Genomic DNA, 24,433 nt, shown 5'->3' on the forward strand with positions numbered 1-24,433 from the left:
TTGTGGGTCGCCTACCCGGCATGCATGGGACTTGATTTTATCATGATTGTACCCTTCTTACTGTCTTGTTGTGGCTTCTTCTTTATCTTTGGACGTAGGGTATCTTTTTTGTAGGTTCCAGCATTTTTTTATTGATGGTTGTTCAGTAGTTAGTTGTAATTTTGGTGTTTATGTAAGAGGTGAGTTCATGTCCTTCTACTCTGCCGTCTTGTCTCCCAATCAAGATTAGGTTTTCCCCACAACTGAGTTGCAGAGTTTTGAGGACATTGTTGTTTATCTGTTCTATACATAATAGTCTGCATCTGCTAATCCCAAACTCCCAATCCTTCCCTCCATCCCTCCTCCCGCAACCACAAGTCTGTTCTGTATATCTGTGTGTCTGTTTCTGTTTTGTAGATACGTTCATTTGTGTTGTATTTTAGATTCCATATATAAGTGATATCATATGGTATTTCTCTTTCTCTTTCTGACTTACTACACTTAGTATGATAATTTCTAGGTCCACATTGCTGCAAATGGCATTATTTCATTTTTATGGCTCAGTAATATTCCGTTGTATATATATACACCACATCTTCTTTTTCCATTCATCTGTTGATGGACATTTAAGCTATTTCCATGTTTTGGCTCTTGTAAGTAGTGCTACTATGAACATAGGGGTACATGTATCTTTTTGAATTATAGTTTTGTTTGGATATATCCCCAGGAGTGGGATTGCTGGATCATATGGCAACTCTAGTTTTTTGAGGAACCTCCCTACTGTTTTCCATAGTGGCTGCTCCAATTTACATTCCCTCTAACAGTGTAGGAGGGTTCCCTTTTCTCCACACCCTCTCCAGCATTTGTTATTTGTAGACTTTTTAATGATGGCCATTCTGACTGGTGTGAGGTGGTACCTCATTGTAGTTTTGATTTGCATTTCTCTGGTAATTAGCAATGATGAGCATTTTTTCATGTGCCTTTTGACTATCTGTATTCTTTGGAGATATGTCTATTCAGATCTTTGGCCCATTTTTTGATTGGGTTGTTTGGATTTTTGTTGTGGTTGTGTTATTCAGTTGTATGAGCTGTTTGTATATTTTGGAAATTAAGCCCTTATCGGTCACATCATTTGCAATATTTTTCTCCCAGTCCATAAGTTGTCATATCGTTTTGTTTAAAACATGATTGCTTGCTTCATCTAAATCCCCAGAGGAGAGCATCAGCTATCAAGCAAAAATCACAGTTTTAAAAAAAAATTTTTTAACCTATTCACAGAGGTTACATCCCCTCAACATTACTGTATTCTATTGGTTAGAAGCAAGCTATTTAAAGGGGGTGAGGGATTATATAAGGCTTTGAATACTGGGAACTGCGATCATTGGAGGACATCTTACAGCCTGCCTACCACACTTTTCTCCCATGTCAAGAATTCTAGCTACCAAGGACAGTGGGATGATAAAATTAAAATATCACATTGGGCTTCCCTGGGGGCGCAGTGGTTGAGAGTCCGCCTGCCGATGCAGGGGACACGGGTTCATGCCCTGGTCCGGGAAGATCCCACATGCCGCGGAGCGGCTGGGCCTGTGAGCCGTGGCCGCTGAGCCTGCGCGTCCGGAGCCTGTGCTCCGCAACAGGAGAGGCCACAACAGTGAGAGGCCCGCATACCGCAAAAAAAAAAAAAAAGACATCATTTATGCATTTAAAATTTTAATAGATACTAAAGTAACTCCAGATTGGCTTTGCCAGTTTACATCCCATATCCCATATCCTTGCCAATATTAATCAAACTTTTAAATAGTTGCCAATCTCTTAGGTGTGTAATGGTGTGTTGTTTTTATTTTTAATCTCCAAATACTAATAGAATTATGATCTTTTTATATGCTTATTGGCCATTTGCATTTCTTCCTTTGTGAATTCCTTATTCATATCCTTTGTCCAGCTTCCTTTTGGGCTTTTTAACTTTTCCTTATTGATTGGCAGAAATTCTTTATAGTCTGTATATTAACCCCTTAATTAATATGGATTAGTTAATCCATATTAATATGTGTGTGCAGTTATGTGTGTATACACACACACACACGTGTCATTAAAAAAATAGGACTACCTCTGAAGCCAAGATGCTAAATTGGAGTCCTGCTGAATCCCAGGCTCCAGGCAGAGTGAACCTGCTACTGAATTATCTGGACTATCTGGAGAAGCAAGAGAAGTCCCAGTTGTGGCCATGCCAGTTCCCTCCAGAACAAAAAAGGGCTACAGGAACCAAGGTGGAGAAAAACAGCTTCACATAGAATCAGGAATCTAGCCTGCTAGGAAAGAGTCCTTTACACCAGGAAATCTGCAGATAGCACTTCTGCTACCAGGATTTCCTTGGGCCTTGGCTCTGAGCCATCTCTGAGAGATCTGGAAGTAACAAAGACCTAACCCCTCCCTCCTCCCAGTAGCAGTGACTTCACCAAGATATGTTTATGTCCTCACATGTAAATTTTGGAGGGAGGCAATTTCCAGGGCTCTATTCCAGCCTTTAGGGAACCAGGTTCCTTCTAGCTTATTACTCCATCACTTCCTGAGCAGGTACTGGTGTGTATAGAGCACCTGGGCCAGTTCTGCTCTAGTCTTAGGACTAGAGTCACTCACCATATCCCTTGGGCTCACTGTTTCTTCTCAACTGTGGGGTGGCATTGAGGGTCATGGTGAGAGTGTAGGCCAGACTCAGAGAGGTAATCTGCCCAAGGTCATACAGTTGGAATTCAAAGACTTTCTGGTGCCAAGACCCACATTTATGCTGCTTTAGAAATATTATTTATGCTGCCTTATAAGATACTGCATGGCCAGTGCTGACTTGCTCTTTAGAACTCTCACTGTGGATGTGATTTGGAGAAGGGAATGGTCGGGGGGAGTGGAGGGAGGCTGTGGTGGGCAGCCAGGCAACATCACAGAACTGTGATCTAAATGATAGTAATGGCAGGGGGTGGAGACGTACAACAGATTCAAGAGAGATTAGAGGTGGCTGGTAGAAGGAAGGGATCACAGATGACATCTGCGTTACCTGGGGGGCAGGTATTGAAGTCATTTATTTAATTATGGAACCCTAGAGAAGAACACATTTAGAAGGAGGAGATATTAAGTGCAGCCTTTGATAACTGCCAAGTAGGGGACAGCCAGAGGGCTCTAAAGATCAAGATAGAAAAGAAAGCGAAATAAGAGTTTATTCTGTAAATAATTCCTGCCCACATTAGCAATCAGTATCTGTACTATTCATTTATCATTGAATTTAAACCTGCATTCTATTAATACTCTTGTAAGTGGGTATTTATAGATACCAGACATTCCATTGCTTGAAAGCAGAAACTAACCCACCTTAGTGATATATTGGTACTTCACAAGGAATAACAGATTAATTAAAGGAAATAATGAATATATTTGAGCATCTGAGTGTGAAGTGAATCTGTTACTGTTATGCATGGCTTACACTTGCACCTCAGCATGTGCACAATTTCACGCCTGTTGAAAGAATTCAAGCCTGACTGCCTGCCATTCAGCCAGAATTGGGACAGTAAATGTCCGGGTGTGAAAGGAATGCAAGGTAAGACCCACAGAAGTGAGGTGGGGTCCATCTTCTCTTTACCCACTAGACTAATTCATCAATACGAGACTTCAACATGAAAGAGTTCACATCATCCACTTTTTTGAAGTATTTCTCCTTTGGTTATCTATCCTTATGACTTGAATCCTGGACTCATTTAATCTCCTTAGTAGTTTTCAACATGGGCTTTACGTCAACTTTACTGCTATCCTTCCCTTTCTTCTCATAATGATTCTATTGTTACCCTGATTTGCTCCATATTGCCTCAGTTTTCTCGACTCTTTTGGCTTCTACCGCCAACGTCCACAGTCACAATAGGACACACCTTTCATTTCAATATTCAAAGAGACTGCTTCACCCCCGGTTTTCCCTTTACAGAACTCTCCTTCTTCAGCATTCCTGCCTACACACAATCAGATGCGGTTACACCAATGCTCAGGTCTTCAGCCTCTGAAACCTACATTTTGTTTAGATCATCCTGACATCATGGGCTCTGTTCTGATTTTCAACTATGGATTCAGTGCCATTCTATGGTTATTTTTATTTTCCATATAGTTTATTACAAGATATTGAATATACTTCCCTGTGCTATACAGTAGGACCTTGTTGTTTACCTACTTTATATACAGTAGTGTGTATCTGCTAATCCCAAACTCCTAATTTACCCCTCCCCCACCCTCTCCCCTTTGGTTCTCCCCATAAGTTTTCTATGTCTATGTGTTTGTTCCTGTTCTGTAAATAAGTTCATTTGTAGCCTATTTTAGATTCCACTTATAAGTGATATCATATTTGTCTTTTTCTGTGTGACTTACTTCACTTAGTATGATAATCTTTAGGTCCATCCGTGTTGCTGTAAATGGCATTATTTCATTCTTTTTTATGGCTGAGTAGTATTTCATTGTATATATGTACCACATCTTCTTCACCATTCATCTGTCAATAGACATTTAGGTTGCTTCTGTGTCTTGGCTATTATAAATAGTGCTGCTATGAATACTGGGGTGCGTGTATACTTTCGAATTAGTTTTTTCTCCAGATATATCCCCAGGAGTGGGATTGCTAGATCACATGGTAGCTATATTTTTAGTTTTTCTAAGGAATCTCCATACTGTTCTCCACAGTGGCTGCACCAATTTACATTCCCACCAACAGTGCAGGAGGGCTCCCTTTTCCCCACATCCTCTCCAACATTTGTTATTTGTAGACTTTTTAATGATGGCCATTCTGACTGGTGTGAGGTGATACCTCATTGTAGTTTTGATTTGCATTTCTCTAATAATTAGCAATGTTGAGCATCTTTTCATTGTAGTTTTGATTTGCATTTCTCTAATAATTAGCAATGTTGAGCATCTTTTCATGTGCCTTTTGGCCATCTGTATGTCGTCTTTGGAGAAATGTCTATTTAGGTCTTCTCATTTTTTGATTGGGTTTTTTGTTGTTGTTATTGATTTGTATGAGCCGTTTGTCTATTTTGGAAATTAAGCCCTTGTCAGTCACATCATTTGCAAATATTTTCTCCCTGTCCATAAGTTGTCTTTTTGCCTTATTGTTCCCTTTGCTGTGCAAAAGCTTGTAAGTTTGAGTAGGTCCCATTTGTTTATTTTTGCTTTTATTTCTATTGCCTTGGGAAACTGACCTAAGAAAACATGGATACGATTTACGTCAGAGAATGTTCTGCCTAGGTCCTCTTCTAGAAGTTTTATGGTGTCATGCCTTATATTTAAGTCTTTAAGCCATTTTATTTTTGTGTATGGTGTGAGGGTGTGTTCTAACTTCATTGATTTACATGCAGTTGTCCAACTCTTCCATCACCACTTGCTGGAAAGTGTCTTTTCTCCATTGTATATTCTTGCCTCCTTTGTTGAAAATTAACTGACCGTAGGTGTAGGTTTATTTCTGGACTCTCTGTTCCATTGATGCATGTGTCTGCTTTTGCGCCAGTATGACACTGTTTTGATTACTGTAGCTTTGTAGTATTGTCTGAAGTCTGGGAGGGTTATGCCTCCAACTTTGTTTTTTTTCCTCAGCATTGCTTTGGTAATTCTGGGTCTTTTATGATTCCATATAAATTTGAGGTTTATTTATTCTAGTTCTGTGAAAAGTGTTAATGGGTAATTTGATAGGGATTGCATTAAATTCTGCCTGCATTTTAAAATGGCATTCCTGGGGCTTCCCTCATGGTGCAGTGGTTAAGAATCCACCTGCCAATGCAGGTGACACAGGTTTGAGCCCTGGTCCGGGAAGATCCCACATGCTGTGGAGCAACTAAGCCCATGTGCCACAACTATTGAGCCTGTGCTCCAGAGCCCACAAGCCACAACTACTGAGACCATGTGCCACAACTACTGAAGCCCGTGTGCCTAGAGCCTGTACTCCGCAACAAGAGAAGCCACCACAATGAGAAGCCCACGCACCATAATGAAGAGTAGCTTCCACTCGCCGCAACTAAAGCAAGTCCCTGTGCGGCAATGAAGACCCAACGCAGCCAAAAAAAGAAAAAAAAAAAAAAAAAAAAGGCATTCCCCAGAGAAAACTACCAGGAAAAAAAGAAAAGGAGGCAGGATTTCATTCTTTAAATGCACAAATTCATCAATTCAATTCAACTAATAAAGGAGTTCCCACGTTTGATATCAAAATTAGACCTAGAAAAAGATACCAATAGATTTCAACATTTTTACAGATCATTAACATTGTTATAACAGTTTTTGAAACTCTACATAGATTTTTTAAAAGAAATATTAGTCATTTAATTAATAATTTCATTGTATACATACATCAGGTTTGCTTTGGGTACAATCTGATGTAGTTTTGATTTTTCTGTGTCTTACTAATGTCTGCATTGTATCTGTTTTACCTGCCTTAATCTGACATATTTGCATTATGTGCCAAGTAGAAATGGGCAACATCTCTCCGAAAATCCCCGAGTTCTAGAGAGGCACCTGGGTTACAGGCTCTGTGCAGGTGCCATGCATTGCTCATGGCTACATCAATCATGTAGCTCACCAAAACTGAGTACCATTTCTTGCCTCTTATTCTCACCCTATATTTGGAAATGATCTGTTCCATTTTAGCTATGCCTTCCCTGCATTCATCATACAGTTTCACTATGGAAGGCTGACTTATCTGAGGGATCTCCTTGTCATCGGCAAAACAACATATCTCATTGACTGGCTCTATGCCAACAGCATTGGAGCACAGACTGATAATACCATCACCATGCCAATGACACAGAATTATCTCATCATTTTCTTCTACTCGGAAATCGAAATACCCCTTCTGCATTTTCTTCATATGTTCTGCACTCATCAGGGGACATTTTTCAGTCCTGTTCTCACGAATTGTTCCTGTTGCCCTCACCCCTTTCTTCTTCAAGGCTGACATCAATTTGACACTTGTAAAGAAGCTATCAAAACACAGGTGATAGGGATATTGACCTCTCTCTAAAAGAACATCAGCAAAATTCATCACTAGATTTCCACCTAAACCAAGATCAAGATCCTTACCTGCCATCATAGTTGACTCTTCTTGATAGGGCTCAAACCAAACCAGATAACCCTGTGTGGTTGTACCACACCAGACTTTATAGCCAATTCTAATAGGTTTCCCATTCAGGAATTGGTCACTATCAAAGCACTCACACATTGTCTTATCAAAACAATAGTATTCTTCAAGGGGAGCATACAGGAGAAAATTTTTATTCATTTGCTTTATGAGAGGCCTCAATTTTGTAAACTTATCATTTTGATCTAGGTGGCTATTATCTGCAAAATGCAGGTATGAGAAAATCAATTCAAATCTGTCCCTTCTGATTGAATCTCTAACCAGGTTCTGATCGGCATCAGACATTTCCCAATACATTCCCCTTCTGGGACGCCTCACAAGGCCACTCAAAAGCAGGACACCAAGCACACACCTCATTTCCTGAACTGTGACTTCCAAGTTGACATTTTTCTGAGAAGCATAATTATTGGTTTCACTGACAATCAAGTTGAATGTTTCATCATCAAAAAATAACTCAAAGAGCTCCACTGGGTTCAGCTTTTCACTCTTGAGATTCAAAAGTCCAGAATCCAGTGCTGACCAGCTTGGAAAGTTGGGTTTAATGTCCCTTTTAGTCCAGCTCTTCTCTGGGACGCTTGACACCTTTGGTCTTTTTGGAGCAGGCTGAGTCTCAGGCTCGTCATCCTCTTCCACATCTGAATCACCAGAAAATGCGAGGCCTTGGAGCAGTTCACTCACTCGAGCTTTGTCTTTTTTTCTCCCTTTTCGGGTAATGTCTCCTGCAGCATATTCCAGGGATGAGATGTGCATCCGAGCCCACAAGTCAGCAGGGTGACGGTCCTTCAGAGTGTTCAAATGCGCAACTGTTCTTTCAGCAGGAACAGGGGTACTACAAGGGGCCTGGGGTACCCAATCTCTGGGAAAGAAAAAAGAATGTATGCTATAAAAATTCTCAGTCTCATTCACTGATACCGGATAAATCCACTGACGCCTAAGGATTCTTTTGTGGGGAATACTTCCTTCTCACGCCTCATGTTTCCATGGGGAGGGCTTTGGCCAGACTGAACATTTCTGGCCTCTTCCCACTTCCCACTCACTCCTCATGACTTAACTAATTGTTGAATCTGGGAGAAAGAACTGGGCTGTCCTCTTCAGAAGCCAGTTGCAGACATTCCATCTTCCTTTTTCCCCCAAGATGCATCAGGAAGGCCTATGCGCGGGGAGGGTCTGCTGTCACTATGCGGCCACTTAGCTCTGCCTCTGAGTGGCTTTATCAGTCTAGCTTCTGTCAGTCATAAAGCAGAGGTTTCCAGAATCATCTGTTTTACTCCTGTGTCTCTATCAATTGGTTCTGAATTTGGACAAGGAAATGGGTTGTTATTTACTGAGCCCCCTCACCTCTCACAGAATTTCTGAACATGGAACAACTTAGCCTCCCCTAGTTCTGCATTCATCTGGTGGATGCACTGTTTCTGGGGAGAAACAAAAGAGAAACTCAAACTTATTGCCCTTGGACTGATTTTTATGCAGTTTTCAAGGAAATAGGCTGAAGTTACTAAAATGCAAAGTATTATTTTACATAAACTTCTTTAATTCTAGAAATATGCATGTCATTTACAAATGTCCTGTTGGTACATTAAATTAGGCCAATTTAAGAAGACATAAGGGAGGAAAAAGCAGTGAAGAGAGTATGTTGTAATATAGTTTACACTATATATACTTGTTTGCTTAGAGCATTTATCATCCTGGGTGTCTTTAATGTCTGCATGTATGATCCATTCAGTAGATCCATCTTAGAGTTCCCTGACATCTTCAACTTCAGGGGCTCTGCTTGAATCCTGTCACTACACTGAACTTTCCACTGGTGAAAACTGAACTCCAAGAGCTCACTCTGTAGCCAATTCCTTTTCGCTCTAGCCTCTTTGCACTCTTGTCCCACAACACCTGTTCTTCCATCTCACTCTGACTCCTCCGTTTCCTCCTGCTTTTACCTCCCTTCCTATTCTGTCTAGACCTCGTGATCCATCACCACCTTAGTCCTTCTCGTGCCAGGATCATCAATCACCCTGCCCCAGTGTCCTTCTGTAGTGGTGGGCCAGCAAAACTCAGCACCAGATCAACCCCATCCTTAGTCGTCTCTGTTCCTCACCCAGGAGTGAGTAGTGCCAGAGAAATCAAACAACGAGGTAGACTGACACTGCTAAATATGATGGTCTCCAAAACTCACCTAGTTACTCAACACTGCCCAGAAATCCTTCTCATGTCCTCTCGTCCCTTTCTTCCCTGTTCCCCACAACAGGTGTTTCATCACTCTTCTCAAATCTACCAGTCTATCTCCAAACATGACTTCCTTTCCTACTCCAAAGAGGACCCAGAATTTTTCAAGCAGAAACTTGCTCTTTAAAATGATCCTCTGGGACGTCTCTAGTGGACCAGCGGTTAAGACTCTGCGGTCCCAATGCAGGGGGGCCCGGGTTCGATCCCTGGTCGGGGAACTAGATCCCGCATGCCGTAACTAATAAAAGATCCTGCATGCGGCAATGAAGATCCACCATGCCACAGCTAAGACCCAGCGCGGCTAAATAAGTAAATAAATAAATAAAATAATAAAATGATCTTCTGTGGCTCCTATAACTCTTCTCTCCTAGTCTTCTCCTGTCCTCTCTAGGCATTTGCATTTTCTTTCTCTGCCTCTCTCTGATCCACCTCCTCTTTAGCTGGTAAATTCCTGCTTACTCATCAGGGCTTGTTTCAAATGTTACCTCTTCTGGGAGGTCTTCTCCAGTATCCACATCTCTGTTGGGTCCTCTCCTGCAAGCTCTATCATAGCTACAGGGCACGTCGTCATACTGCATTGTGTTGTGTTTTCTCATCTGCTGTACCCTCATGTGACTTATTGAAGGTAGGGTCTCTGTCTTATACATGACTGAACATGAGTGATAAAATGCTTGCTGAATGAGTGGGGAGGTTGCTGGGGGGGCGAGGGGGGGGGGCGGTACACTCAGTCTCTGACATCATGATGGAGCACCAAACCTAGAACATCCTACCCCTTCAGACTTCTTGTCACGTGAAACAGGTATCTTGATTCTCGGAGGCACTGTGATGGTTTCAGTTACCTGATGTAAACGTACCTGACAGACACAACAGCAGGTTCCTATTCTCCAGTTATAACTCTGAGCTAAGTCACAGTGTTCTTTCTCTTACTTTAGTGCAGCTTGGCTCGGACTTCACCAGCTTTATGAAAGAGCTTACTTCTCTTCTTAGGCTTCAAGACATATCTCTTTTAACTGAGATTTAGCTCCCTGTTTCCCTAAGATGAACAAATGTCAATAAGGAGAATCCTCATCCCCTGCCCTACTCTTCAGTGTAATTATCGCACGCTGTTTCCTTTTTCTTCTTTCCTCACGTCTCCAAGGAGTTAATGGCCTCACCAGAACCCAACCTTTGCTCATGATCCGGTCCCTCTCTTTCTGCTTTAGGAGCACCTGTGCTAGGCATTCATTCCACAACCAACACTCATTAAGCACCCACTACTATCTGTAATTTGTCCTTCGTCATCAGCTACTCTCCTTTTAATCCTTGCTCAGGATTCTCCTAATGGAGGTCGAAGATACCCTACCTGTCTTCCCAAGTCCTCTTCCAGGTCTGATGATATTTCTTTCTTAACCATCATGGCAACAAACCTTACCTGCAGACCTCACTCTCTTGTCTAAATCCTCTGCTTCTCTATCTTCTTTTCTTTCTGGCTTCAGTATCTGTAGCCCCACGACATAAGGGAGCCAGGGGAAGAGTGATCAGGCAAGGTAAACTGAGTCAGAGATGATTCTTGGAGGCAACCGTGTACCAAATGGAAGTTTTGTATAATTATGATATACTGACAGGTCACCTCCTTGGCGTGGGACCTCCTATGATCACAGAAGTGAGCGTTACTCTTTCTGTATTATTCCAGGGAAGCAGGCTTTTACCAACTGGTTTCTCCAGTTTCATTTCAATTTCTTCTCACATCTGCAGGATTTGTTCTACTTAGGACCATGGACACTCACCTGTTGGGTATTCCTGAGACCTCAGCACCTCGTTCCATTTCTTCAGAAGTTTCTTGCTTTGTGTTAAACAATCCATCTTTAGTTACAACTTCTTCAGCTAAAATAATGTTAATAATTTAAATGTCATTTGTTGCCTGAATCTAGAAAAACAATCTCTAGGGTAAGGAATAGGATGTTCCAAATTAAAACAAACAAAAAATCAACAGGTGTACCAGGAGTGCAGTCACAGCAGTCCTAAACATGTGGCAGAGTATGGGAAGATAGTAAGAAAGGTCAATTTGCAGGGGAGAGTATCTAACAGGGCAAAGCATATTACATATAGACAGTAGTGCTCACAGAGAGTGAAGAAAACTTCCTCTGAGGTAAAGAAGGGATCAGGCAGAGGTGTTTGTGGAACTTTCAGATATTAAGGGATGTCTGAAAATGACAAATTATATGGGACCCTTGAAAAGGGAAGAAAAAAGGGAGCAGAGGAGGAGATGTTGAGGGAATCACGATCAGAGAAGATAACAGCAAGAATCAGTAGTGAGTAGCAACAGAAGAAGATAAGGGGACTGGGCGGGATTCAGATTGGCAGGGGCCGAGAGAAGTGTGGAAGCAGAGGCCAGAAGAAGGGGAAGGAAGGGTGAGGGCATGTAGGAAATGTGGGTTCACAAGGGCCGAGTCAGGGTTAACGATGGGAAAGGTGAGCACAGCTGGGGACCAGCCAGAGGCCTGTCCTTACGCATCAGACTGATGTTTGTAACCTTCTCCTGAGCCGAGTTTCCATAGAGGTTCCTCTGGGCCAGACTCAGATGTGGCCACTGCTCTGGGACAAGGGCCTGGGCTGCTGCTTCCTCAGTCTTCACTGATGTCTAAAAAGGCAAAAAATGGCCTCTCAGTCTTCACTGTGGTAAGGATAAGGGGTCTAGGTGTGAAGGGTGTTGAATACCACACTGCAGACCAGTCGAACCAAGCCAACCAGCAGGGCCCTGCTCTCTCCGAAGGTCTAAGGGACGACTGTCCTGCCTCTCTCAGCTTCTGGGGGTTGTCAGCAGTCCTGAGTGTTCCTTGGCTGGTAGATGCATCACTCCAGTCTCTGCCTCTGCCGTCACATGGCCTTCTCCCTGTGTGTCTCCCTGCCTTCACATGGCCTTCTTATAAGGACATCGACTGTCGGATGCTGGGCCCACCCTCCTCCAGTAGGACCTCATCTTAACTTGATTACATCTACAAAGAATCTATTTCCAAATCAGATCACAGTCATAGGTACCTGGGGTTAGGACTTCAATATATCTTTTCGGGACACAATACAAGCCATAACTTCATCTTAGGTCTACTTCAATTAATGTTATTTTTCTCTTTCTCTGGCTGGTCTTTCATTATTTGACTCAATGTTAGTTTCATTCTACTGTCCACCCACATCTCTGCCCTTTCATTTTCCTAGCCTTTTGGTCTTCTTATTCCTCCTTAATTCAAACCTAATGATTACACATCAGTGCAAACGTTTAACTACTTTGTTATTTCTTGGTGTGATCATGTCCAAACATTTGCTTTTTTTTTTTTTTTTTTTTTTTCATGCGCCACTGGGGAAGCCCTACATTTTTGAAATACTTTTTTTTTAATAAACTGCTTTTTGTTTCTCCATTATATAGCATTGCAATATAGCAATAATTATATTGATTTAAATATACATATAGGTAAGTTTTACTTGCTATACATTTCTTTTCAGGAAGGTGGAGTATTTGTTAAGAACAGGAGGCACTGGGTCTGATAGGATTAAGAACAAATTAAAAGTCACAGAGTGGGGCTTCCCTGGTGGCGCAGTGGTTGGGAGTCCGCCTGCCGATGCGGGGGCCACAGGTTCGTGCCCCGGTCTGGGAAGATCCCACATGCTGTGGAGCGGCTGGGCCCGTGAGCCATGGCCGCTGAGCCTGTGCTGCACAGCGGGAGAGGCCACAACAGTGAGAGGTCCACATACCGCAAAAAAAAAAAAAAAGTCACAGAGTGAGGAAAGGACTCCATGAAGACCCTGTTCTTGAGGAAACTGACTCAGCAGCAGAGGACTTAAATAGGAGACTTAAATATTTTTTAGCTAGTCATTCCTAAATGACTAGAAAAATGATTGGACAAGAGAATAAGGGGGGAAAAAAAACAAGAGTCTATTTTGTGAAGATGTGAAGTTTTGCCTTGGATACACAGAATTTCCATTATCATCACCAAATATTAATTGGGTATGTGCAGAACACTGGGACTATAAGGTAACATGAGGAAGAGTACTGCTTCTCAGACTGGGGAGAGAAACCAGAGACCCCCTCAAAAGAAAAAACATCAGTCACTGAGCATCAGATGAGTAGAGGCACTTTCTGAAACCAAGGGCCTAACTCTGCCCCTTATTCTCATACCTTGAGATCTGGATGTGCCTCCTGCATACGGTATGGAATGAGGCCACTGCATAATCTATGTGATCTATGTGAGCTCCCCGGATGAGGCATAAGTGGCCTGTGAAGGCAGAGGGACGGTGCCAGCGGAAGGCTCCAGGGTGAGCAGTGCGAGCCCAGAAAAGGGCGGGGACAGGCGCTCGAGGGAAGCAGGGCTGCGACTGAGGTTCGCACAGCCCGGGCACCATGCTCACCTGGGACCTGGCTGAGTTAAACCCCGGTACTGCTGCCTGGTCTCTGGGATTCTCTTCCTGGGGAGGGGCTGGTCCCTGGGGAGCAGGCCCTGTGGAAGGAGGAGACAAGAGTCCTGAATAAGACACAATGGCTTTTAGGAGAGAGCCCTTTGTGGGCGACCCAGACCCCAACTCTTCTTATGTTTGTTAAACATCCAGGAACTAAGATACAGATCTTATGCTAGAACATCATATCTGCTTCCATTTTTTCAGAATTCTAAAATTCTAAAACTTTAGGGTCCCTACCCACAAAATAAGTGGTGTTTATGAACTCATGAGGTGCTCTACAGCGATGCACTTTCACATTCATAAAGAAAAATTAGAAATCATTGAAGAAAATAAGGAGAGGGAAGGCAGAACTTGGTGATAAAGGAAACATTAACCAGAGAACAAAGAAGAACGAAAAGAAGTGGAGAACAGAGAGAGAAGGCAAAGGGGAAACAGGAAAGCAGATAAGAGGAGATGAAAAGAGAAAATAAAGATACAAAAAACAGTTGATAATGGGGGAGGCAACGTATGGGGGGAGGCAGGGGGTAGATGAGAAATCTCTGTACCTTTCTTCCAATTTTGCTTAACATAAACTGCTCTAAAAAAATAAAGTCATACATGTACACCTGAAACTAACACAACATTGTAAATCAACTGTACATCAATAAAAAAAAGTCACACACAAAAACAGTCATACATACATACCTAGAAGAGATGCTAACCCTGAGCTAGGAGAACTTTTGAGAATCTGCCACACTGGAAACTGTGACAATAATTCAGACAGTCATAATGATTGCAAGGTGCCAGGCACTGCACTGTTACTTAAAAAGATTCTTTCCAATTCCTTATCTGTACAATGGGGAGAACACAGTCTACTTTACAAGGTTAATGAAGATTGAGGTAACATAAAAACTCTCTGTAAAAGCCCTCTGTAAGTTGTAAGACCCCACACAAGGTAATGTATCATTATTTTTCAAGACGGCAACAATATAAGGAGCCCAAAATTACTAAATAAAGAGCACAGGGGATAATTCTAACCAAAATGTAACACAGAACATAGTACCACTTTTCCTTGCTCCAGACACAGTGGATCACTGTGTAATCTTTCTGTTGCTGTTGTTTCACATCTAGAGCAAATAAGCTTGCTAGGACAATAAAATAGCCTTGCCCCTGATTCACCGTTACTACCTTACCTCCCCACAATGCATATATGCCAAACAACCAACAGCTTAAAAAGCGCAGTGTAAAGCAGGTCTGCTGTCAGAGAAAGGGCTAAGCTGAGGAGGGGCAGGATGGCAAGAGAGGATGGAAGGGGGCAAAGGTATCATGCAGTGAGGAAAGAGAGCAACAGCAATGGGAAATTTGAGAGAGCAAAGGTCAGATCAGACTCTGTGTTTGCCTCTTATAATCCTCCTGAGGTGGAAAAGCATTAGGGTTAAGCCTGGGAAGAAGGCGGAGGAATGTTTTCAAACATATTAAAGTTCACTACAAATACCACACTGATCTGTTGCTCTATATCTCTGCCAAAGACAGAACAAGAGAAAATGGGCTTAAGTTGCAATGAATAAAATGATCTCAAGGTCTTTTCTACTTCTCCATCAACATATCGAAAATTTAACAATGTGTCTGACCCTAAGAATCAAGCACATTTGAGCATTAAGAGACTGGCAAAAATAAAGTACTCAATAGTTTTCATTTTAAATCTAGTGTTCCATGACAGGTGAGAATGAAATACTATATACACACAAATAACACAGTCACTATAAATCATATTTTTGATTTTAAAAAAGGGCTTCAGTGGCACCCAACTTTTTAATGATAAAGTCCAAACCTCCTGGTTTGAATTTAAACACCCCATAAAATGGCGCCAACTGACCTTCCCATTCCCCCCACCCACTCTTTCCCCTAAACAGACCCCACCATCCTGTCATGCTGGTTGACTTAGTACCCCATTGAAAATACTAGCAGGAGAGGAGGGAATGCAGGTAGCCTGGGAAACTGATCTTCAGTTCATTTGGTCGCAGGTATCCTGGAGAAATGTGCTTGGGTTATGACTAGTAAGCAGGGAGGCCCTTAGCCAGTCTCCAGAATGTTTGGGAGGGCCTTAGAGGGTATAAAAAGCCCTTGAGAATGACAGGGTGTGCTTCCGAAAGGACAACAGAGCAACCCGATTACACACACCACAGCAGTGGCGCATCGCACGGGGACCTAGAGAACCGAAGAAGCCCCCCCTCCGCCCGGTAGATGCTGCTGGAGTCCAGTTCTGAGAGCCAGTTCATGCTCACACGAAAGAATCTTATATCCTATGACCGCTGTTATCTTTCTGTCAATTATCTTCACCATTCTGACAAGTACCTCCATTCTTCATTACCCCTCCCCCTCCACAGTCAAAATGAGGTGAAACTGATTTCAGCAGATGCGCGTTCATCATCTCACAGGCAGATGGCAACACTCACCCTATGCCTGCTCCACTGCAACTCCTCAGGTATCAAGGCTCAATGCAAGCTCATGACTCCAGGAAAGCTTTCCCAACCCCAGGGCCGTAAGGCTCCCTACCACGTCTAAACTTTTTCACGTAAAACATTTGGGCTTCATGTCATGGTGGTTTTTAATAACCAAAGAAATAAGACAGAACTATCAATCAAGTAAGTAGGGAAATATCAAGTTCTGTTTATGCTCCAATGGGTAAATATCACAAGTAATCTGAGCCTCATACATTTTCTTTTATCCCCCTTGAATGTTTTAAAATCATTTATTATATGAACCATTTATTCTGCACTTAATATCAAAATATCAGTATTCACATATCACCAATGTGGTGACTGTAAACCAATGTGGTAAATCATGAAGTTGTCTGTGTCATTTTGTATGCCTTTTCTAGGGAAGAGAGTTAATCCTTTTCAATAAATTCTGGGGGAAAATGATAGCATCCCTCACCACAAAGGTTAAAAAACATTGCACTGCGGAGTTCTGAGGTCTCCTTTTTGAATGATCTGTATACTTCTGTGTGTTCTCAAACCATCTGCAAACTGCAGGCCGCAGACTTTGCCTTCTTTACACGGCCTATCTTACTGCACACAGCTGAAATATAACCAGTAGCTGGGATGGATACGGAAAGTGAGAGCCGTGCACACAGGAGGGTACACTCCAAGTGCAGGAAGGGGAGAACCTGTTTAAACCTAAAGCTGTATGTAAATTACTGAAAGATTAGAGGCAGGGAGGCTACTGAAGAAAATGTTACCATGGGGAAAAGACAAATTTATGGAAAGCTACCAAGTAAATATTTAAAATATTCACAAGTGTAGAATTAGAAATGTGGAATAGAGATATATAGTAAAGAGAGAATCTTGGTCAGAAGGTCACGTGACTTAACTCTGCCTCTGTTGACCCTGGTCAAGTCACTTAAACTCTGAGTTTTGGTTTTCCTAACTATTAAGGGTGTTGGATAAGAATATCTTAGACTTCTAACATTTTACAATTCCAAATGTTTTTAAAAGTTTGCTTAGGTATAGGGCTAACAAAAACAACAACAAAAACCCACAGATAAACAAGCTTTACTTAGAAGGCCATGCACCTGCCAGCGGCCTGCTCCCAGTGTCCTTACTAAACTCACCCTGCGGCACTCACCACTCACTTCTTGGGTGACCTCTTGGTGGGGCTCTGGGGGTTCACACTTCAAGGTGGTTACCCCAGGCAGTAGCTGGGGCCTCTGACACTCCAAAGAGGTTCCTTGATATTCTGTCACCGGTAGGTGCACATCCTGTCCCTGAGTGTAGACAGAAGCCTGGGGACAAAAGGTTCACTTTGAAAAGGCATCCTGGGGTGGGAGGGAGACGCAAGAGTGAGGAGATATGGGGGTATATATATACATATAGCTGATTCACTTTGTTATACAGCAGCAACTAACACAACATTGAAAAGCAATTATACTCCAATAAAGATATTAAAAAAGAAAAGAAGAGAAAAGGCATCCTGGTGGGAACTGGACCCAACAGCAGTTAGGGATATCCTCAAGGGAACACCAGAGAAGCTCCATTTAATCCTTAAGCAGCAGCAAGTAAGACAAAGTAGCAAGACAGAGACTTGCTTCACTCATTTGGCGAATATGGGCTGAATGCCTACTAAAAGCCAGGCTCTGTTCTATGTGCTGGGGATATAGTGCCAAAGAAGAGACACAAGACAGGCAAAGATCCTTGCCTAGAAAAACAAAACAAAAACCCAGATGGTTGCTTAACTAGTGGGTGGAAGTTCAATGAGAAATAGGATATGTACACTGTCTCAAAACATCTCCCACAAATTTCTTATTACAAAGGGGAAAATGGTAACTTTATAGTAGAGAAATCTGACAGATACCACCTTAACCTCATCAGTAATGCGACAATCCATCACCATGTGCCTCCTGATGTGATGCACTGAGGAGACCACAATGTCACTTCTGTGGTATTCTAGCCAAAATGCACAACCTGGGTCTTATCATGAGAAAATACAAGGCAAACCCAAATTGAGGGGCATTCCAAAAAATAACTGGTCTGTACTCTTCAAAAATGTCATTGTTGGGTTTCCCTGGTGGCGCAGTGGTTGAGAGTCCGCCTGCTGATGCAGGGGACACGGGTTCGTGCCCCGGTCCGGGAAGATCCCACATGCCGTGAAGCCATGGCCGCTGAGCCTGCGCGTCCAGAGCCTGTGCTCCGCAACCGGAGAGGCCATAGCAGTGAGAGGCCCGCGTACCGCAAAAAAAAAAAAAAAAAAAAAATCATTGTATGACAAAGGAAGACTGAACAACCTTTCCAGATCTAAGAAGACTGAAGAGACGGCAACTAAATGTAATGTGTGATGCTGGACTGTATCCTGGATTGGGGCAAAACTGTCATAAAGAATCCTACTGGGCTATCATGGATGTATCTAAACAAGGACTACTGTTGAGGTGATAGTATCATAAAAATTTTAATTTCCCAAAACTTGATAGTATGTATTCTGGTTATACAAGAGAATATCTTTCTTCTTCAGAAATACACACCGAAGTGTTTAGAGATAAAGGGGTATGGTATCTCCAACTAACTCCAATCTCAAATGGTTCAAGAAAAAAAATGTGTGAGCCTGTGTGTGTGTGTGTACACATATATGTACATATACAGAGAGAGAGAGAGGGAGCACGTGCTCGCACACGAGAGGGGCACATCCTGTAACAAATGTTAACAACTGGTGAATCTGGGTGAAGAGTACACAGTAGTTCTCTGTACTACTCTCCCAAAACTTCTGTAAGTTGTAAATTACTTCAAAGTAAAAAGTTAAAACTTAACAGACAAATGTTCGCCATTACATCTCCCAGGCCACCATGCACATTCTCTTCCCACCTGCTGTCCTGAATCTCCTGTGTCTTTCTCTAGATTCTCCAGCACTGTCACTGCATCTTCGCCGCTCTCCAGAGGATACACCTGCACCCAGGCCTGGAGCTCCTGGGGCAGGATGGTCAGGAACTGCTCCAGCACCAGCAGCTCCAGGATCTGCTCCTTGGTGTGGGTCTCCGGCCGCAGCCATTGATGGCAAAGTTCTTGGAGCTGGGCCAGAGCCTCCCGGGGCCCGGTTACCTCCTGGTAGCAGAACCGCCGGAAGCGCAGGCGGCAAAGCTCCAGAGTGTGGGAGCTGCTGTCCTGTGAGCTGCACATCTGCTCCCATGTGGGATCTTCCTCCTTCACTTTCACAAGGCTGTCTCCATTCTCAGGAGCGGGGCCTGGCGAAGCTTCATCCATGTTGACCTTAAAGGCTAGAAAAAAGTTCACTTAGCTGAGGTCTATGCTCCAGAAATGTTTTTCCAAATGTACATCTGAAGCATAAGAATTGATCAGTAACATAAAAATTATAAGAGCTTCAAAACTCTATGTAACATATTTTTGTCCCCACTCTAAGTGATGCTCAAAAACTGAGCCTGCTTATCAATATTATCAGTGAATTTAATCAGAAGTCTACCTTGAATCCTAAGGGAGTTGAGCCCAGAGGCAAGGGATGTAAGGTAAGGGACACCAGGGAAGAAGGGTTAACAATAAGAATGCTTGAGCAGCTTATACTTTAGATGGAGGGAAGGGATAATTTGATCCATGGAGGAGCCAGATGGCTGTCTTTATGGACAGATTAATATACTCTTAAAGTTCATCTCTGCATATTTCTCACAGAATACTCCACCTTAAATGTAGGTGAGGTAGACTGTTTCCAAAGCCTCCATCCCCTAAAACCTGTTATGATGAGATTTTGTCACTTGTCATGATGACATGAGGTGGAGTGTACTTTTCCTTCCCTTGAGTCTGTGCTGACCTGTGACTTGTTTTAACCAATAGAATATGGCAGAAATGACAGTGTAAGAGGAAGTGCTCTTGTAGTGCCAGACACACAGCCATGAGACTTCCATGCTGTGAGAAAGCCCAAGCTAGCCATGCAGAGGTCACGTGGAAGAGAACCACGGAGCCCCAGCTGGGCCTAGTCCCCAGCTGACTGACCAGCAGCCACATGAGTAACTCCAGTAATACTGCCCAGTCAACCCATAGAATCATAAGAATAAGCTGAGGTTGTTTTAAGCCACTAAGTTTGGGGCTTTATTTTTTTATGTAACAATAGATAACAAACAGTAGAAATACTTCAACTTCTGTTTCTCTTCTCACCTGTTCCTTTTGTGATCTCAATCAAAATTCAATATGTCTCTATTCTAAGAACACTTAAATCTCAGTCTGGCTCTGACTTGCCTTTCGTATTCCAAACCCACATCTTGGGCCTCTCCTGCACTGTAATTTCGACACATCCCAAACTGAAATCAGAGTCCCCTCAAAGCTGCACGCACTCTGTATTTTTCAGTTTCTACTGGCATCACCACCACCTTCCATGCATTCAGGCTCAAAACCAGCTTACATATATTATATATAATCACCCTGGGTCCAGTCAATTCTTCCTCCACACGCCTCTTGCAGCCACTCCTTCCTTTTTACTCCTGCTTTACGATTTACATTCACTATTACAATAATTTTCTGTGTGGTATTCCTGCCGCGCCACACACTCCATCATCACTGGATCGATATTTCCTAAAGCACAATTCGAAGCATATTCGACACACCTGTCCCACCAAAAAGCAGGCTGAACTAAGTTCAAACTCCCCAGGATCTGATCTTAACTGAGTTTGACTTGTGTGTTTGTCACTCGATAAACATTTATCAAGCACGTCATTTTCCAAGCATAACGCTAACCCCATAATAAAACACATAGACCCTACCTCCAAGAAAGCCATCATCTTCCCAAATGCCTCGTAACACTGCCAGCTGATACTCAGATTTGTTCCACCAACCTTGTACTTTATGGCCACGACCAGTCTTCTAACGGTATATTCCCAAGGCTCCGTGCAAATGCCACCCCCAAACCTAATGTACAGTCTTCTGTCCTCTGAGCCACTCAGGTGGAGGGTGTTCCCATGGAAAAGTGAGCCCAAACCTGACTCACCAACCAATTTCCCTCTCCAACCCGCATTACGGATCACACCCCGCACCACCACCACCACCCCTGCCCCTTGAGGACAGGGGTTTATCTTTGCATGACCTCAGCGAGCCCAGGCTTACCTGGTATTCAACAAATACTGGCGGACGTCTTGCCGGAGGCACGTAGATGTACTGGGATGTCGGTAGCCGGGACCTGCGACGGGCCCAGAACGCATCTTACTGCGGTTGCCCCCTAGCTCCTAGCCTTGGCATATAGCGGGCACTCGGTGAGTGAGCGTCTAATTGCTGGTTAACGGACCAAAAGTTCAAGGAACATGCACAACGAAGACATGGCCGACCCAGTGAAAAGCCCCACCGGAGGGCGGAGGCCCGGCTCTCCACAGTCGGGATGAGCCAGTCGCCTGTCCCCGCAGGGCCCGAGCGTCTGCCGCTTCCGGCCGTCGGGACCCGGGGTCAGATTTCCCCTCCTGCCGCGCGAGCAGCCGAACCGCAGCCCGGCCGGCTCCATGCCTCTCTAGGAATGCGGCCGCACGTCTCACTGGTGCGCCTGGCGGACCCCCGCAGACCCCGCCCGCCCTGCTCAGTTGCTGAGTCCCCACCAGGCCATGGGGATGTTCCCAGCCTGCCCCTCATTTTTGCAATCATTTCAATTAAAAACCAACTCGATGATGAAGACAAAACTGAGTTTCTGTCTTTAGAGTCCTCACAGGCTGCTGGGGGAACAGATTAATAAAGATTACAATACAGCAAGCAGCACAAATTTTAAAAACTTAAACATACAGATCATATATGTACAATTAAAACACAAGGTGCATAGAAACAATAAAATGAAAAGTATCCCACTCCCCAGTTAACCATTGTTAATATTTTGTGTATATCTTCCCAGGACGCTAACAGCCACACAGTAGCACTCATTAAACATCTGTTTAATAAGTATGTATTTTAAACCACCTCTGGCATCACAATATAATTTTGCACCTTATCTTTTTCAGTTAAGAAAGCTTGGAGATCTTTCCATACCACTTTATCTTTTAACAGCTAATTAGTATTCCATTGTATGGGTTAATTTACTTAACTATTCCTACTATATTTTTTCTTTGTTAAGTAGAGAACACCATTGAATATCTTTACATGGTTTTATAAGTATATTTCTAGGGTAAATACTACACACTGAAATTTATTTGTCAAAGGGCATGTGCATTTAAATTTTGATATACAGCTCCCTTATTTAATTTTTAAGGGCACTGCTGTTTAAGAGTAAAAGGAGAATCTAATAGAATAATTCAGCCAAGGTGAACATGGCAGTTCAAAATCAGAATTAACATGTTACTTACCAACCAATTAACATGTGAAAAGACTTTCAATTTTGACAGTAAACCTATTCTTTAAAAACTCTTTAAAAAGCAGACCCAGGGACTTCCCTGGTGGCGCAGTGGTTAAGAATCTGCCTGCCAATGCAGGGGACCCGGAAGATCCCACATGCCGCAGAGCAACTAAGCCCGTACTCCACAACTGCTGAGCCTGCGCTCTAGAGCCTGTGAGCCACAACTACTGAGACCACATGCCACAACTACTGAAGCCCATGTGCCTAGAGCCCATGCTCCGCAACCAGAGAAGCCACCGCAATGAGAAGCCTGCACACCGCAAGGGCAACAAAGAGTAGCCCCCGCTCGCCACAATTAGAGAAAGCCCACGCGCAGCAACGAAGACCAACGCAGCCAATAAGTAATTAATTAATTAATTAAAAAAAAAAAAGCAGACCCAAACAGAAATGGCTGACCAGTAGAAGATACTGCTGCAATACAGTTAGTCTTCCTGGACTTCTGCTCTCTGAAAAGATTTTTAACTGCCTTTTAGGGTGTCTAGGATGTCTTACATTGCAAGCAAAACCCCAGTCAAGATCTGTTATAACATTTGCCCTTTGTTCAATATTTCTATAGTTTTCAGGAATAAATAAGGAAAACACGTTATTTAAATATATCTGTATCCAAAATTTTGCCCAGGTGGTTATGGATCTGCCCCAGGGTACAGATGAGAACACCAGTTCCTGTGGAACTGTAAGGAAGAATTAGGTTAAGGTGTAAATGAACTTAGAATGCTTATAATACCTATACTATGGAATCATCATGAAAAGAGAAAGCCAGAATAAATTTTCCATATATTTAAGGTATATATCAATTGTTCATACTTTGAATCTTTTAATTATCTTTGCTTTTTAATGAGAATAATAAAGATATTCCATGTTCTTTCCTTAAACTGAACAGAATCAAATAGATTTAAACTATGACATGGAGCTAAATGTTTAGGTACAAACCTCAGCACACCCCTTAAAACTCTTGGAAAAATCCCTGTTATCAACTTAATTTTACTCATAAAGGCAGAATAAAGACACATACCTTTATGGTTTCCTAAGCAATGGAACATGACTGACTTTCCATGAAATTCTTTAATTTCTCAAAAAATTACAGCTGCTTCTCCTGCTGATTTGGTCCTCCTCCAGATAATGGTATTAACTGTTGCTCTGCTCAGCTTGCATCCACTCAGATCCGAGTGGGAAGCGGGCCAAAGACTCCTAAGTGCCAGGCACCTCCCCGGTGGCGCAGTGGTTAAGAATCTGCCTGTCAATGCAGGGGACCCTGGTTTGATCCCTGGTCCAGGAAGATCCCACATGCCGTGGAGCAACTATGCGCTCGCCTAGAGCCCATGTTCCGCAGCAAGAGAAGCCACCACAATGACAAGCTCACCACCACAACAAAGAGTAGCCCCCTCTCCTCAACTAGAGAAAGCCCGTGCGCAGCAATGGAAGACACCACGCAGCCAAAAATAATAATAAAAAATATATCTATATAAAAGGCCCCCAAGTGCCTATTTCAGCCTTCACTCTCCCCTTTACTCTTAGTGACAGAAGACTGATTTTCAGCTGGGCATTCTGCAACCCAGAATAAGACACACTTTCCAGCTTCCCTTTTCTAAGATTTGGCCTATGATACAACCGCTGAAGTGATTTACAGGAAGGCTGCTTAAAGGGAGCTGACTGACCAGGAGGAGTCTCTTTTGTCCTTCTGCCTTTTGTCCACATTTTGCATGTGATGGCTGGAGCTTCAGCAGCCATCAAGGATGATGACCTTAAGGAATGATGGCATGAAAGGCAGAAGCTGGGTTCCCTAGTGATGTCATGAAACCACCTTACCAGTGCTGGACTGCTGTC

General features: G+C 43.0%; 1 protein-coding gene across 1 annotated transcript; it reads right to left on the reverse strand.

Moving 5' to 3' along the window:
• Positions 1-6,134: 6,134 nt before the first annotated feature.
• PGBD1 (piggyBac transposable element derived 1) lies at positions 6,135-22,670 on the reverse strand. Its single transcript, XM_024764298.1, has 7 exons — positions 21,346-22,670; positions 19,105-19,514; positions 17,378-17,534; positions 13,724-13,812; positions 11,834-11,963; positions 11,110-11,206; positions 6,135-7,982 (listed from the first exon to the last, which is right to left on the reverse strand). The coding sequence occupies exons 2-7, from the start codon at positions 19,498-19,500 to the stop codon at positions 6,425-6,427; spliced, it is 2,427 nt and encodes an 808-aa protein (XP_024620066.1). The 5' UTR covers positions 19,501-19,514; positions 21,346-22,670; the 3' UTR covers positions 6,135-6,424.
• Between the last annotated feature and the right edge of the window lie 1,763 nt (positions 22,671-24,433).

Source organism: Neophocaena asiaeorientalis, unplaced genomic scaffold, assembly GCF_003031525.2.
Source record: "Neophocaena asiaeorientalis asiaeorientalis breed wild unplaced genomic scaffold, Neophocaena_asiaeorientalis_V1.1 scaffold239, whole genome shotgun sequence".
Taxonomy (NCBI): domain Eukaryota; kingdom Metazoa; phylum Chordata; class Mammalia; order Artiodactyla; family Phocoenidae; genus Neophocaena; species Neophocaena asiaeorientalis.

What these genes read in the sequence shown, in the direction of transcription:
- PGBD1 (XM_024764298.1), bottom strand. Translation starts at nt 19,500, where the DNA reads ATGGATGAAGCTTCGCCAGGCCCCGCTCCTGAGAATGGAGACAGCCTT. An exon ending in TTAACTCAGCCAGGTCCCAG is followed by an intron (nt 11,964 to 13,723) that starts GTGAGCATGGTG and finishes TTGCCTTTTTAG; the next exon opens with ACATCAGTGAAGACTGAGGA. An exon ending in GTCTCAGGAATACCCAACAG is followed by an intron (nt 7,983 to 11,109) that starts GTGAGTGTCCAT and finishes TTTCTTTCCCAG; the next exon opens with AGATTGGGTACCCCAGGCCC.